Source organism: Cydia pomonella, chromosome 25 (genome assembly GCF_033807575.1).
Source record: "Cydia pomonella isolate Wapato2018A chromosome 25, ilCydPomo1, whole genome shotgun sequence".
NCBI classification, from domain to species: Eukaryota; Metazoa; Arthropoda; class Insecta; order Lepidoptera; family Tortricidae; genus Cydia; species Cydia pomonella.
In genome coordinates, this window is record NC_084727.1 from 2915000 (window position 1) to 2932115 (window position 17116).

The following is a 17116-nucleotide window of genomic DNA, read 5'->3' on the forward strand; positions in this document are numbered from 1 at the left end:
TCTAAAAAGTAATTAAATCTAGACAAAGTCGTGCCAAGTATAAGGTTCCTTACTGCGATTTCTTTATTATTATAGTTAATGTTGTGTGACTTGGCCGTTGAAGGGGACACAAGGGTACAAAACCAGGTGCTCCATGGTACCATTGCACCAATCTGTCGCCAGAACCGCTACCCATTGACGATGGAAAATTGCCACTTGGGAAACGTTGATTCAATAACCAGTCAATGGTTTGCCCTGACGAGCACCATAGATGAGGTCCAGGGTCTCATGATGGAGTCAGGAGTTGGTCACTAGAACTTCTAATCTACTCATCATAACTCCATCGTGTTTGGGCTCAATAGATTTGCCTTGACGAGCACCATCGATCTAGATGAGATCCAGGGTCTCGTGATGCAGTAAGGAGTTGGTCATCAGAACGGCAATTCTACTCATTATTACTCCAATATGTGGCCAACATGACAATCGTTTAGGCTACGACTACGACAACGAAACACTATCTGTCTCTCTATCGTACTAATATGCGCAAACGATTGGCATCTTGGCTAGGCAGCATGGGTGCTTAGCCAACATGCCAATCGTCTACGATACGACAACGAAACACTATCTGTCTCTCTATCGCACTAATATACGCAAACAATTGGCATCTTGGCTAGGCAGCATGGGTGCTTAGCCAACATGCCAATCGTTTACGATAGGCCAGCGAAACACTATCTGTCTCTCTATCGCACTAATATGCGCAAACGATTGGCATGTTGGCTTGGCACGCTGGGTGCGTAGCCAACATGCCAATCGTTTACGCTAAAACAACGAAACACTATCCTGTCTCTCTAACGCACTAATATGCGCAAACGATTGGCATCTTGGCTAGGCAGCATGGGTGCGTAGTCAACATGCCAATCGTCTACGATACGACAACGAAACACTATCTGTCTCTCTATCGCACTAATATGCGCAAACGATTGGCATCTTGGCTAGGCAGCATGGGTGCGTAGTCAACATGCCAATCGTCTACGATACGACAACGAAACACTATCCTGTCTCTCTAACGCACTAATATGCGCAAACGATTGGCATCTTGGCTAGGCAGCATGGGTGCGTAGTCAACATGCCAATCGTCTACGATACGACAACGAAACACTATCTGTCTCTCTATCGCACTAATATGCGCAAACGATTGGCATCTTGGCTAGGCTGCATGGGTGCTTAGCCAACATGCCAATCGTTTACGATAGGCCAGCGAAACACTATCTGTCTCTCTATGGCACTAATATGCGCAAACGATTGGCATCTTGGCTTGGCACGCTGGGTGCGTAGCCAACATGCCAATCGTTTACGCTAAAACAACGAAACGCTATCTGTCTCTCTATTGCACTAATATGCGCAAACGATTGGCATCTTGGCTAGGCACCCTGGGTGCTTAGCCAACACAATTCAAAATATACAATTCATGTTGTGACTTTCTGCAAATTTAGCCATAAGCGAATGTTCTTTTTTTATACCTGCAGTCATTTACTATTTCATTTTCCATTGGTGTGAAAGAGATAGAATAAAGAGCAAGGATTATAGTACACTCTGTACACTACTATTGTGCATATGAAATTAAATAAAGAGTGCCCATATGATATACCTAACACTAAAATTAATGTTGCTTGAAATTATATTGAAAACTATCAAGATTATTCTAGTCTGCATTGCAACGAGCGTCGCGTTGCCGGCGCTCGCGTACCGAGCGCCAACGCCATCTATCGAGCGTTATTTCGTGAAATCGAAGAACGCTCTAAGGAATAATCTCTCTCTTAACTTATACACTTACCGTTTCTGAAACGGAGTCTCCTCGTTTTAATGCATAACTTTCGATCGATTCCTTTGTTTGCGCCAATTTAATGGTTCGTACACGGTCCTAGAATATAATTAAATGGAAATAATAATGAAATTGTCACTGAAAAAATTAAGATATAAGTCGTTTGTAAAAATAGCCCTCAATAATTTTATGCGCCCAACTTTACTGAATACGGTCCTGGCTTACATATTATGCCGACACAATTAACTAAAATGTAGTAGTCTTGCTCTTGGTGAATGCATCAAGATTCAGATAAGCTTAGATTGTCCTTCCTCCCCCAACTAGAATAACATCGCAGATTACTAAATAGTTACTTCGGTATCACGTCTTCACTTCATCTCCTTAGGGGAAATAAGATGTGTAAAACGTGGTAAAAAGTAGCCTCATAGATAATAGCGGTCTGTCCGTGACATATTTGAATTTCCCCGTATGGGTCAGTTATTAATAGTATAGACGCACATCCTAGTAATAAAGACTTATACCTAAAACCAATAATAATGTAGATAGGTACAAGTTGCGTCATGTCATGGATCTAGTCCACTATGCACCTAGTAGCAACTTAAAAACAGCAACACACAACAGAAAAATATACCTAAATCCATAACGCGACCCGCGCGTCAAAATAATACCTACAAGTACATAATGTAAGTAATTTTATGGTAACTTACTTTATTTAAATTGTCCTCCTTTGCGTCTTGGTTACAGAAAATACATTTCAGCTTATAATCAAATTCAGAACATTGTTCCTGTGACTCTAGTCTTTTCTTCTTCAAATATGATTTGATCATATTCTCATTAATGTATGATTTTCTGCAAGAGACGTGCAAGACTAGCTCTTCTTTATCGAGCATGTGTTCTAATCCGTCGTTTCTCTTTATGCTGCACTTTTTGATATTTTCCACTCCTTTCTTTTTCACTGTCACAGTTTCTAAGCCAGCGAGGTTTTTGTTGCACAGAATACAAATATCCATAACGAACTTTGCTCCCGTACGACCGCAGACAATATAACAAACGAAAACAGTAACCTATTCACCTCGGCGATACGCGAACGAATGGAGAAGCAGCAAGCCGCCACTGCCGGGCGAGACGCGGCGCGCGCGCGGGCGGTAGCCGGTACCGCTCCCGCACCCCGCTTGTACACCCTGCTCCCTACACACTGCTCCCGATATGTTAAGTTTTTAATACGCTCGTTATTTTTTTGGATGTTTTTATAGTTGAATGGAAAGAAAACTGTGAACTTAATTCAATAAACAAAATGGATAGAGAAATTTTACACAGCGAGTAAAAAGGCAATTTCTGAAAATAGTATAGTTCCATGGTTTTTTTTTTTGATTTTCATTTTGTAGCTATAAAACGGTAATAAAATGGCATTCCAGTGAAAAAATTTGACGGTGCAATTTTCCGGCCCAAGACACATCAAATAATTATGTTTTATTAATATTGGTATTTCTGCTGGGATATTTTTTTGGATATTTTATATATTATTGCAATACGTTATCTGAATATGTCCGGTGAAGAAAGTTTGAACGGAACATTTTTCCGTAAAGAGATATTAACGATTTAATACTTTAGGTATTTACTTAAATCCTATTATTATTATTCTTTGGAAATTTATACAATACTATTTAATTATTGATACTTTATCATACTGTAAAGTTTTTTCTGGCAGAGGAGTTACTGCGGGGTCCACTACCTTTATTTCCTACACTACTAAGCGGAGTTGATGAATTGTTGTTCCTGCCGACGCATACATAATGTTTTTCTCCAAACTTGCGAGAAAATAAGGTAAAATAATTATAATTGAAGTACTACTGTGTCGACATGGTTCTAGCGAAGTATTTCTTGACATCAGTGAGGCTTTTTCTTTTGAGAAAAAACTATATATTACGCAGACTAGGCATTGCCTACCTCGAGTGACTAAACGACCTCGCTTACTAATCTACTATATTTACCTTAACAATCTATGATTACGTCCAAATGGTTTGGACGACCGGTCTGGCCTAGTGGGTAGTGACCCTGCCTTTGAAGCAGATGGTCCTGGGTTCGAATCCCGGTAAGGGCATTTATTTGTGTGTTGAACACAGATATTTGTTCCTGAGTCATGGGTGTTTTCTATGTATATAAGTATGTATTTATCTATACAAGTATGTACATCGTCGCCTAGTACCCATAGTACAAGCTTTGCTTAGTTTGGGGCTAGGTTATCTGATATTTATTAATTTTTTAATTTATTTTTAAATGGTTCATAGCGAAGCCCTTGTCATCTATATCATTTCTATCTTGCATTAATGCTTGTTCCATCTCGGGCCAGTCGCTCCACAGCTCTTCAGTTCGACTTGTTTTGAGAAAAACACTAATACTTAGTGATATTGCCTGCCTCGACTCACTAAACGACCTTACCTTAACATCGTCCATGACTATGTCCAGATGGTTCATAGCGAAGTCCTTCTTATCATCCAGGAGTTCATTCCTGTCCTGCATCAGTGCTTGGTCCATCTCGGGCCAGTCGCTCCACAGCTCTTCAGTTCGGCTTGTTTTGAGAAAAAAACTAATACTTAGTGGTATTGCCTGCCTCGAGTCACTAAACGACCTTACCTTAACATCGTCGAGATGGTTCATAGCGAAGTCCTTCTTATCATCCAGGAGTTCATTCCTGTCCTGCATCAGTGCTTGGTCCATCTCGGGCCAGTCGCTCCACAGCTCTTCAGTTCGGCTTGTTTTGAGAAAAACACTAATACTTAGTGGTATTGCCTGCCTCGAGTCACTAAACGACCTTACCTTAACATCGTCGAGATGGTTCATAGCGAAGTCCTTCTTATCATCCAGGAGTTCATTCCTGTCCTGCATCAGTGCTTGGTCCATCTCGGGCCAGTCGCTCCATAGCTCTTCAGTATCAGCTTGTTTTGAGAAAAACACTAATACCCAGTGGTATTGCCTGCCTCGAGTCACTAAACGACCTTACCTTAACATCGTCCATGACTATGTCCAGATGGTTCATAGCGAAGTCCTTCTTATCATCCAGGAGTTCATTCCTGTCCTGCATCAGTGCTTGGTCCATCTCAGGCCAGTCGCTCCACAGCTCTTCGGTCTTCGGTTTGCTTTCAGCCTCGGCTTTCTCTTTAAGCTGTTCCTCAAGTTCTTTCAGGTAGGGCAGGATGGCGTTGTAGTCTGTGGAGTTCAATTAAATTCTACATATGTCGGAGAATTTTCAATTAAATTCTACATGTGCCATCTATCGTCTTTAAGAGGCGTTTTATCGCGCCATATTTGTCAAATGGAGCAAACTAGGGTGTTTGTTACCAAAGAGAATTTGAAATGTGTATTGTCAAAGTAAACTTTGTAGCCACAGTAAATTTACTGCCATCTTTCGACACATGATTAAAACTTATAGAACGCCATTTGACTTTGATCCTTATTCTTTCACAATATCAAAAAGTGGCGCCATCTTACCGGGCACAACCTAAAGGTTACGGCGCCATCACCCGAAATGATATCGGAACCATATCTTTGGCCTTTGTTCTATTAGATGGCGCCACTTTTTGATATTTAACAAATTTGACACATATCCGTGAAAGAATAAGGATCAAAGTCAAATGGCGTTCTAAAAATTTTAATCATGTGTCGAAAGATGGCAGTAAATTTATGTAGCTACAAAGTCTTCTTTAACAATACACCTCTATTTCAAATTCTCTTTGGTATTACGTACAACTGACAAGGAAAGGTACCCAACTGGCCGGTTCCGATCTGATTTATATTTATATATGTTATAGAGTAGTCTAAAATAACGGGCACGTATTTTTTTTTATCGGCCCAAACTCAACCTATTGGAAGAAATTGTCCTCCAAAGTACTAAAAAGTTACTAAATCTTCTAACTCCTATAGAAAGTGATGCTCGAGCAACTTGCTAGTTAATGGCTTGTTTGAGTATATGTTTGAGAACAGGAAAAAATAATGCACACGTGTTTTGTTATATCTGCTTAAACTCAAGTTTTCCTAAAAAACACCCGTCTCTATGTGTAACTTTAGCGATAAGATATTATAAAACTTCGAATGTCGATTTTTTTTTAGGAAAAAATGAGTTTTAGCCGATATAACAAAACACGTGCTCATTATTTTTTGCTGCTTTCAAACATTACATTGCAAGTTAAATAAAACAGACAAAAAAAGCTTATAATAAAACAGCTAACCATAAGGCTCCCCTTCCAGCTTGTCTTCTGCGTGTTTTTTATCAAAATGGCGCGTCAAATACTCGAACCTGGAATTGAAATAGTCATATAAGTTCATAAATTACTGCAATGTTCTGCCGCTAGAGTGCAGCACTAGCGCAAACTGTAAAACATAGATTAATCTATATCAAAGATAATTTGAAATAGGGGTATTGTCAAAGAAAAGTTTTTAGCCACGTTTTACTGCCATCTTTCGACTTTGATCCTTATAGTTTTACTGATATGTGTTAAAGGACCATGGGCCACTTTGTATGGAGCCTGGACCCAACGCCAACAGAAATGAGAGTAAGGTCATTAGATAGGTATTTCTATGCACTTCATTTTGTTCTATGGGCACCAAGCGGAATTCCATTGCAGAACTGAGATATTGGTATTTTAGCCAAAATGTCGTCACCCTTATTACCTAGGCAATACAGTCCAAGTAAGTAAATTAATTACTGCAGGGTAGATGTTCGCGCACCGCCGGGCGAGCACACTGAATGATTTGCCGCGCTGGCCCGGCGCGGCGGTGGACTATATTGCCTAGGTAATAAGGGTGACGACATTTTGACTAAAATACCAATATCTCAGTTCTGCAATGGAATTTCGCTTGGTGCCCATAGAACGAAATGAAGTGCATAGAAATACCTATCTGATGACCTTACTCTCAACTCTGTTGGTATTGGGGCCATTTTGACGCATAGTCCTTTGTTAAATATCAAAAAGTGGCGCCATCTAATAGATCAAAGGCCAAAGGTATAGCAGCATCGTTTCGAGCGATGGCGCCGTAAGCTTTAGGTAGTACCCGGTAAGATGGCGCCACTTTTTGATATTTAACAAATTGAACACATATCAGTGAAAGAATAAGGATCAAAGTCAAATGGCGTTCTAAAAGTTTTAATTATGTGTCGAAATATGGCAGTAAATTTACGTCACTACGACAATACACCTCTATTACAAATTCTCTTTGATCTTTAGGTATTTCAATAAAAGTAAACAAAATCTACTCTCAAATGGCTCCTTAAGCGCGGTCTGTCACGGTAGTCTGTAGACACTCTAAGCCAGGTTTGACAATTGGGTACTTGACACATGTTGAATATTATAACAAAATTTAGTTAAATGGATAGAAAATGAGCCATCCATTATAAAAAATAGGAATTAAAAAAATTATATTGAGATTATAAAAAAATACAAAAGCTCGGGAATCTCAAAAAAAAACATTTTTTTTTTCTTTCAGAAATAGAAAAGAAAATGATACCATTCGATTCCTTACATTGTATTGAAAAATAAATTGTATGACAACTATACACATAAACGCAATATTTCAGGGTCAAAATGGCAATTTCCTTGATCTTCCATACATTTAGGACAGACTTATGTGATGTGACGCCACATCACCTTATCATTTTGTTAGAGTCGTTTCAATCGTCGAGTGCGAGCGTCAGACTTTACTCTCATTTCTGACCTTTGTGTTGCTTAAATGCCATGAGTCCTATATAGACATTTGATCCTTCGAAAAATCAAGATCGATTGACATTATTTACAAAAAACAGTCAAGTAGCCAATTGTCTGTGGTGTTTCCCACAACGTGACATTACTTTAAATAATTTTGATTATTTTTAATTAATTTATTACGAATATTTACACTTACAAAATATGATTTTCAGCGTTCTTAATATTCCCTGCTATGGTAAAAACATAACACTATATATTTGTGACATCCATTTTGAATCAACTTTATTTGTTACACCATAAGTGCCTTATGGTACCATAAGTGGTTATGGTTGACTGGTAGAGAATGCCTATTGGCATTAAGTCCGCCTGTTGTACTCTTTTTTTATGTGCAATAAAGTTTAAAATAAATAAATAAGTGCTAATTCCACTTGAAATTCTTGGATTTTTTCTTATATTGGAGGATATATGTATAATGATATAGTTTACCTGGTAAATATTTTGTAGCATATCCTACACTGGTACTTGATGGCGAGGTGTATTCGCTTGTTGTGGCGCCCTAGTTTGCTCGCCGTTATAAACGACTGGCCGCACTCGGCGCAGGTGTATGGTTTTTCGTCTGAAATTGAAATAAAATATGAATATACTGTTAAAGCTACTAAAGATTTTGAATGGACCACTTGTTTAGTGTTTTTTTTATGAAACTTGCTTGACCTTTTGAACGCGTATCGTACGCGGCGTGTAATCGTGAACCTTGTCGGTACGCATGAAGATTGATATTGGGCTGTAGCCGCGCACGTCATATGACGTCTTTGGCGGTCAAAAGGTTAAAAGGGTAAGGCAGACATAATACGGAATATTAAATTTAAGTATTTTCATTTAAAAAGGTACAAGGAGAAGGGCCAAATGTTTAATAGAGAGCTTTTCAGGTATTACAGGTCTCATGTTAAATTGCTGATTAATGATGCATATCGTCAATATATTAACCGGATGGAGCATAGTATAGCCAAAGACCCAGCATCATTTTGGACCTATGTAAAATCTAAAGGTAGAAAGAGGTCCACGTGTAAGAAGTATACCTATGCAGGGAAGTCGGTGGTGGGGCAAGAGGCAGCCAATGCATTTGCTTCATACTTTGCTTCTGTGTATCTGGATGACGTGCCTAAGTTAGATCCTGAGGAGGCCTCGTCGCAAGCAGCATCAAGCACAAAAACTTGTGATGCGGCTCGTGTTTCCGTAGAAAGCCTGTCCATTTCGGAACTTCGTTGTGCCACTAAAAAGCTAAGGACTCGTTCTTCTGCTGGTCCTGATGCGATTCCTCCATACCTTGTAAGAGACTGCATATTTGCGCTTGAGCTCCCGTTGCTACATATATTTAATATTAGTATAAAACTTAGCCAATACCCTGCGAGGTGGAAAATTTCCCGAGTGACACCCGTACCCAAAGGAGGGAATGTATTAGAAGTCACAGAGTATCGACCAATTGCGGTGCTTTCAGTATTTGCTAAACTGTTTGAGACAATGATTGAAAGTCGCATTAGCCAGCAGATTGCAGTGCACCTGGTTGACTCCCAGCATGGATTTCGGAAAGGCCGTTCCACCACTACTAACCTCATTGTGTATGCTGATTATATCTTGGCGCAAATGGATCTAGGACACAAGGTGGACTCGGCTTACTTCGACTTTAGGAAAGCCTTTGATCTGGTCAGTAATGATATCTTGCTACAGAAGTGTTCTATGTTAGGATTTACACCAAAACTCTTGAGGTTCCTCTCCAACTACTTGCGCAACCGTAGTCAGTTTGTCCAGATAGCTGGATGCCAAACAGTGCCTTACTACACACGCTCCGGAGTAAGCCAGGGTAGCACCTTGGGTCCTACATTATTTATCATCATGATAAACGATTTGCCTAATGTAGTATCCACCGCAGAGTGCCTGCTATTCGCGGATGACTTAAAGTTGTTTAGGAGCGTGCGAAGTTTGGCAGACCGCGAAGCACTACAGCGTGACATAGACAATGTTGCGGCCTGGAGTATTGCGAATCAGCTTCCCTTCAATGTTACCAAATGTAAGCTGATTACTTTTTCCAGAGCTCGAGAGGCTATTACCCCATCATATAACCTGCTCGGGTTACCACTGGAGAGAGTGGATGTAGTCCAAGATCTTGGGTTGACTTTAGACGCGCACTTGGATTTTCGTTTGTATATAACCGGGATCTGTGGACGTGCTAATAAAATGCTAGGTTTTATTATGCGAGTATCGTCGCAGTTTTCTAATCCTAATGTTGCAGTAGTTCTGTACAATGCGTATGTTCGCAGTAGGTTGGAATTTGGTGCCTGTATTTGGGATCCTCACGAGGCAAAGTACTCTCTCATGGTGGAAAGGATACAGAGAAAGTTTTCTCGCTATATGTATAAAAGGATCTACGGATACTATCCACTTCTTTTCCCCTCGATGTTTGTGTCGGGAATGGTGGGATTGGATACGCTAGAACTGCGACGTAAAATATTATTAGTGATCCATTACTATAACTTGTTGCGAAACAGAATCAGTAATGTTAAGGTGCTTGAGCGGATAGGATTGCTCGCTCCAGCGCCGAGGACGTGCGTATTAGGCGCCAGTGAGGGCGGCGCTTTGCCTCCGCGACGCCGGAGAAGACTGTTCGCCGTGGGCGGGGTGCGTACGCGTCAAACCAACAATGCTCCCACCAATCGGGCACTCTCACTCCTAAACGAACTATCAATCCAAAGACCTGATGTTGATGTCTTTTATGACTCCCCAGGATCGTTCTCCACAGCTTTATATATGTTTTTGAGTGATTGTACCTAGTTTGTAATGTTTAACTATTTGTGGATATTGTAAATAATTCTAATTATTAATATTATTATTTAACATGTAAGCGCTTTGGTGCCTGAACTGTAAGCTTGTGTGTTGCATGAATAAACAATAAACAATAAACAATAAAGCTAGTTTTATAAATAAATAAATAAATATTATAGGGACATTCTTACACAAATTGACTAAGTCCCTCGGTAAGCCAAGAAGGCTTGTGTTGTGGGTACCCAGACAACGATATATGTAATATACAAATACTTAAATACATAGAAAACATCCATGACTCAGCTAAAATATCTGTGTTCATCACACAAATATATAGTAGTGTTTAGATTTAGATAGTGACTTTTATCTCTCTGTTCTGATTTTCTTTTCCGCACCAATTGAAAATTTCTGTTTGGCCCAAATGGTTGACTGGTAGAGAATGCCTTAAGGCATTAACTCCGCCATTTGTACTTGAAGTGAAATGTTTTCAATATTCTTACCCCTGGAGTTAAACACAATGTTTTTCATCACACTTGCAAAGAAAAAGCTAAATTTTGAGCGAAATAATTCTTAGATACGGTGACTTTTCAAACATTCGTCCGCCATATTGCCATTCTTTGACAGGTTAGGCATCAAAGGCACAGACTAGAAAATTATGTAAAAATATTTTTAACGGCTATTAAATTAATCAAATTAAATATTTTTTTAACATAAACAATAAAAATAAATGATGAACATCAGTATTTTAAAGGTAAAAGTTGTAACAAAACAGTTATCTAGAACTAAATAAGAATCTAGAACTAAATTTAGTTAGAACCATCGAATGTGAGATGTGTGTGAATATTAAACAGAATCCTTTTTAGTATAAGATAGCTAGTAATGGACGGCCAAAAAAGCTTGGATATAGATTGTACTTTATGTCAATAGGCGGGTCCACACAGAGCGAACATAAGCGCGAGGCAATTTCCTCGCGCACAAAACGGCCATTGTAGACGTGCCTCGGCGGAGGTGGCGCGCGCGTTTTCCTCGCCCGCGTTGTGGACCCGCCTAATAAAGAAAATATACTTCATCTGGCTCGTTTTGAGCTTGGGAATGTTTTGAGGTTTTTCAATTATCGATTTTCTGTGGGTGTTGTAATCTTCTCTGATGGCTTTGTTTGTTTTTTTTTTTTTAAATAATATAATATTCATGAAACTTACCTGTGTGAGATCTGACATGTAACTTCAAGTAGTAACTTAACGAAAATTGCTTATTACACGCTGAACATTTGTAAATCTTCTCCAAATCCTTATTGTACTCAACTTCCTTCTCCGTTTCTCCAGTTTTACCACTATTTACATTATTATCAACTTTATTTACAGTTTCATTATTTACATTAGCGTTTACATTATCATTATTATGGGTAACATTATCTGAAGCTACCGTATTTAAAGAATTCTCCACAAAATCAGCTGCCTTTTCATTACCGATATAACCGTCCTCTGGTTTAATTTCTATTTCCTCTTGTTTCACCTCCTTTTTCAACTTTTTCAGCTTTTTCTGCTCCTTTTTCAACTGTTTCTTCTTTTGTTTATTCTTCATCCGCAAATCATAGCTAGTAAGTCTTTCTTTATGATCCACTAGATGTGCATCTAAGTCTCTTAGTAACTTATAGCTAACATTGCACAGCGCGCAGGCGTAGAAAGGAAAGTTTTCATCTGTGATTTTCTGCGACCAGTAATTGCTTTTCTTACCGCCTTCTTTTTTAACTTTATTTAGATTGAAGACGGGTTTCTCTTCTTGTACATGACTGCTTGTAGCTTCTTGTACAGTGGTATTTGTATTGCTATTTGTAATCGTATCTTTTAATGTATCTTGAGCTACAGGAGGTATATCGTTGACTGGTTGTGTTTGGTTCTGTATGTTAGCAGCTAGATTAGCGTAGTGCGCCAGCGGTTGCTCTAGTTTTATCTCATAGGAGTAGGGGTAATGCATGTGCTGGTAACCGTAGGGGGGGTACTCATATGTGCTGAGCGGATCCATTTCTGCCATGTTTTGATCCATTTTTGTGGATATCTGGAAGTAAGGTTTGTTTTGAATTAGTTTGTCCAAATTAATCATTATAAACTTAAAAATGAATTGTAGGAGAGTTGTTGACTATAGAAAAGTTGTAAAGTTATGAAATAATCATGCCCCAGGGCAAAGAGTAAAGTATATGCCCCAGGGTTTGATAGTTATTAAATAGCAATATGAAGCTACAATTGGTGGCGGCAAATATGTATTGTGCAAATGTCAACTACTGACAACCAGTACCCATAGTGTAAATTTATTCGATAGCGTAACGTGACGTACGCGTTTGCGTTAAATCTCATTTTGTATGAGATTTTGAGTTTCCAAAACGTCCCGCTTGGCGCGCTGTGTCTAAATCCCATACTAAATGAGAATTAACGCAAACGCGTACGTCACGTTTCGAAATCGAATAAATTTACATGAGAGGCTCTGAACACACCATAATGTGTGAAACCATAAAGCACCTTCTTCAGATGTCAAATTCAAGGCATGAACTGTCTTTCATAAGGAATCAGGGCGATAAAAGTTAAATGACACAGGACATTCCTCGCAGCACTACATATGACTCATAAAAATGCTGATAAACAATATGAAAACTCAAGTAAGTAAATAAATATTATAGGACATTTTTAGTTTCTTGCACAACTGACTAAGCCCCACAGTAATCTCAAGAAGGCTTGTGTTGTGGGCATTGGTTGTGTACAAGTACTAAACACATAGATAACACCCATGATCCAGGAACAATTATTCAAAATTCAAAAATGTATTCTGCAAGCAGGCCTCAAGGGCTCTTTTACAAGTCAGTAAAACATTATAGTAACATCATATAGTGACATGAAAAATACATAACAACATTTATAAAATACAACAGCCAATACCTGGGTAAACATTACATTATAATAATCTTAAAATAAATAATTACTACAATACAATAGAGATGTATAGTCTCTATGGTTAAATAATCTGTGTTCATCACACAAATAAATACCCTTACCGGGATTCGAAACTGGGACCCACTAGGCCAGACCCATCTATACATTTCCTATAATTTAAATGCTATTAAAAGACAAACTACACAAATATGTTAGCAATCTAAACTACTCACAAAAAATCTATTTGTGGAAATTACTTATTCTACCTAGGAACCAATAAACAACTAAAAATAGGTAAGTTATTTCAGGTTCTAAAAAATATGCATGATACCAGTTTATCAGTCAAGGTAAACTACTACCAGTAAATCTATTGCCAATGGATTGGTGTAGGTTATATGTAGGTATTTGTTACAATATCAAATCTACCTACCTGTTATATATATAATTAATATAATTATTATAATATCGTCCTGTAATCAAGTATTAAGTTTATTATGTTTTTTGTTACATTAGCAACAAGACTATTTAACTAGCAGGGTTCTAATTATCAATGATGGGTATCTTGATAATTATCGTGATTTTTATGCCTGATAATTATCAATTTGTTAATAACCTAAAATTTTACGAAATATAATTATATTGTTACATGATTATTATCTTATATTTCAATGGTTAATAAAAAAAACTAATCAATATTAGGTCAGTTTTTATTTGTAAATCGCACAAAATACCCCAATCATAATTTTTTACTATCAATTCAAAGAAAATAAATATAGCACCATTTATACCTGGGATAATCATCTGATATTTATAGGATAATTATCGAAGACTATAATTATATGGATAATATCCAACCCTGTTGAAGTGTTAAGGTTCTTTAAAAGCTTAGAAAATGTAAAAGTGAAATAGTTATTTGTTTTACAAGGGGGCAAAGTTGTTGTTTCACCCCTCGTGCTAATATTGATACCCGAGCAAGCGAAAGAATCCAAAATTGAACCACGAGCGTAGCGAGTGGTTCGAGAAGTGGAATCTTGAGCGTTGCGAGGGTTTCAAGGCATGAAGGTTAAAGGCAAAGTTGGTGCCTCCGAGTGAAACACAACATTTTTCACCACACCAATGCGAGGAAAATACTAACTATGAAATACCAAAAAAAAACAAATCAATTCCAAATTAACTTAATTAAAAATTTATCATCCAAAATCATCATTTAAAAGTCAATTCTACCAGCTAACATAAGGAAATGACTCAAAATTTGCATCTGATTACTTTGCCCCACATGTGGATAAAATGCAACTTTCTCATTCGTTTTTGAACAATCAAGAGGGCCTTTACCATTTGGTGCGGTGAAAAATACTTAAGTTTGTTAAGTTGTTGTTGTTATTGTTGTTGTTGTTGTTGTATCACAGGCACAGTGAACTCACAATGGTCTTAATCAATTACAGCCAATGATACCTACCTGGGTACACCTGCGTTAAGTTAGATTCGATTTTCTACTCTATTCTACCTAACAGCATTAGAAAAATGGTGGGTTCCCAAAAGTGGACATGGGTTAAGCGCTGAAGTCCTTTAAACCATTTCTGCATTTTGAAAAGTTTCCAAAAACTGGATCAAAAAAAAAAATCTATTTAATCATATAATCTGGTCACAAAGTTTCATGAGAATCAGTTAAGAATTGTGACCTGTAGAGGAGAACATCCGTACATACAAAAGCAAAATGCCTGAGTTAAAATGGAGAGCTTTGCTAATGCTTCGGTCAATAAAACATTGAATACTATAAGGGTATTATATCAATGTTCTGATAACAAAATATATATGTATTGATATGAAATTTATGTGTAATCAATTTTTTTTATGGTGACTCATTTCCTCCTGGCGAGTATTTGGTCCTACCCACTAAACCCACTCCTTTTAAGTTGGTAGTGACCCTGCCTACAAAGCAAGTTGTCCTAGGTTCAAATCCCTAGGGCATTTATCTGTGTGTTTGATCACAAATATTTGTTCATGCGTTATGGATGTTGCCTGTGTATATAAGTATTTATATATAACTATATAGTATCCATATCATCAACAACACAAGCCTTATTCACCTTTCTGTGGGACTGGCTTGATCTGTGCAAAATTGTCCTATAATATTTATTTAATCAGTGCATGATCAATTTATGTTATCTACAAATTAAAGTAACATTTGATTTTCATTAATACATATAATATTTTATACATTCGAAAGAACTTCGCAGAAGTAAGCTTGTGGTTCCATTACAGGCACTTTCTGCGGTAAAATTTTGAAGTAAATAGGCATATAGCATACGCGCGAGGCAATCTCCTCGTGCACAAACCGCCCAGTGTAGACGTGCCTCGGCTGAGGCGGCGTGCGCGTTTTCCTCGCTTGAGTGCACCGCCTCGGCTGAGCTACATTGGCCTGTTTGAGCACAAGGAAATTGCCGCACGCGTATGCTCACTCTGTGTGGACCCGGTTAATTAGAAGTATTGACTATGCTACATTAGATAATCCCATAGATGAAGATGAAGGTGCAGGTAGACCGAAAAGGAGATGGCGGGACAACTTGGATGCGTTTTATCCGGATTGGCGAGAATTTACAAATGACAGGGTTGACTGGCAAGTGAGGGGAGGCCTATGCCCGGCAGTGGGACACTAAATTAGGCAAATAAATAATATAATTAAAGAGCCTGATGAAAACAGCACACTTACTTCTGTGATGTTCTTTCTAATGCTAAAAAAACGAAATATACTTGTTGATCTTTTCAAAGTTTAATTTGATCACCATACAAACAAATTATCAACAAAGAACTCATACTAAGTATACCTACTAAACGTTTCACTTACAATTATATACTTTAATAACTACATAATAAATTTCAAAATAGCATAAAGCACTAAAAACACAGCAAACACGCAACAAACCGCTTGTAAGTATAAAACCGTTTCAAACGATCATTTGTCCTCGCCAATGAGCCGATTACAACAAAAATCGCGATTAAAACGCAACAGCCACATCAGCAATAACATTTTACACTTGATTTGTTTACATACACGCGAAAAAAGTTAACGAATTATGTAAACAAAGGCTTTATAAGCTCAGAATAAGCTCCCAGCGAGCCCCGAATGCCGCTGTAGAGCTCAGAGAGCTAATCGATATCTTATGAAGGTAAAAAACGTACCTATGACGGACATTTGATACAAAAAAACACACTTTTTTTAACAACACAGTACGTGCGTGGGGAATAACTCTTGATTTCCCTCCAAAACTCACTCGATCACGCTCACATAACCTATAGGGCACATCTTTAACAGTTCATTGGCAAAATGATCTAGATTTTAAACTAAATAGCTTAGTTAAAACAATGAAAAATTTAATCACAAATTCACATTTTTTTCGCGTGACCGAACTACCATGGCCGTCATTTTAATGTTACCATTATTAAAAAATATTTTTACCCTATTCGCATTATTATTGATTTTTTTTTAAATATGAAAGCGTTACCATGGAATTAATTCTCATTCAAACTCACAACGGACTCATTTGTTATACTTTTTTTAGATTCTCATTCTTCTTTAGGTTCTTTAGGTTGAGTTGAGGGTTTACTTTAGGTAAGCAACTGAACAGTCTGAGCACATTATACAATCGTTATCATCGAATATGAATCAATCAAGAATCCACAGAATATAAATGGTTCTAACTGTCAGAAACCCAAAACAAGTCTATTTACCTCATGGTTGCAGCACCATCTGCGTTAAGCTTTACATATTTATCCGATATATATTAATTATATTATGGCATTTATGTATGGCCGACAGGAGGGTTTAATGCCGGCTGTTCACACTCGTCGAGAGACCCCGATTCAGGCCAAAATTGAGT

General features: G+C 37.9%; 1 protein-coding gene across 1 annotated transcript in view; it reads right to left on the reverse strand.

The window, feature by feature from the left end:
• Positions 1-16776, reverse strand: part of LOC133531280 (zinc finger protein 600-like) — a 39275-nt gene extending 22499 nt beyond the window's left edge. Inside the window, exons 1-6 of the mRNA XM_061869411.1 lie at positions 16419-16776; positions 11517-12372; positions 7987-8116; positions 6028-6095; positions 4735-5008; positions 4241-4553 (exon numbers count right to left, since the gene is read on the reverse strand). Of these exons, the coding sequence (XP_061725395.1) occupies positions 4241-4553; positions 4735-5008; positions 6028-6095; positions 7987-8116; positions 11517-12360 (1629 nt within the window). The 5' untranslated portion in view covers positions 12361-12372; positions 16419-16776. The remainder of the gene's footprint in view (positions 1-4240; positions 4554-4734; positions 5009-6027; positions 6096-7986; positions 8117-11516; positions 12373-16418) is intronic.
• Between the last annotated feature and the right edge of the window lie 340 nt (positions 16777-17116).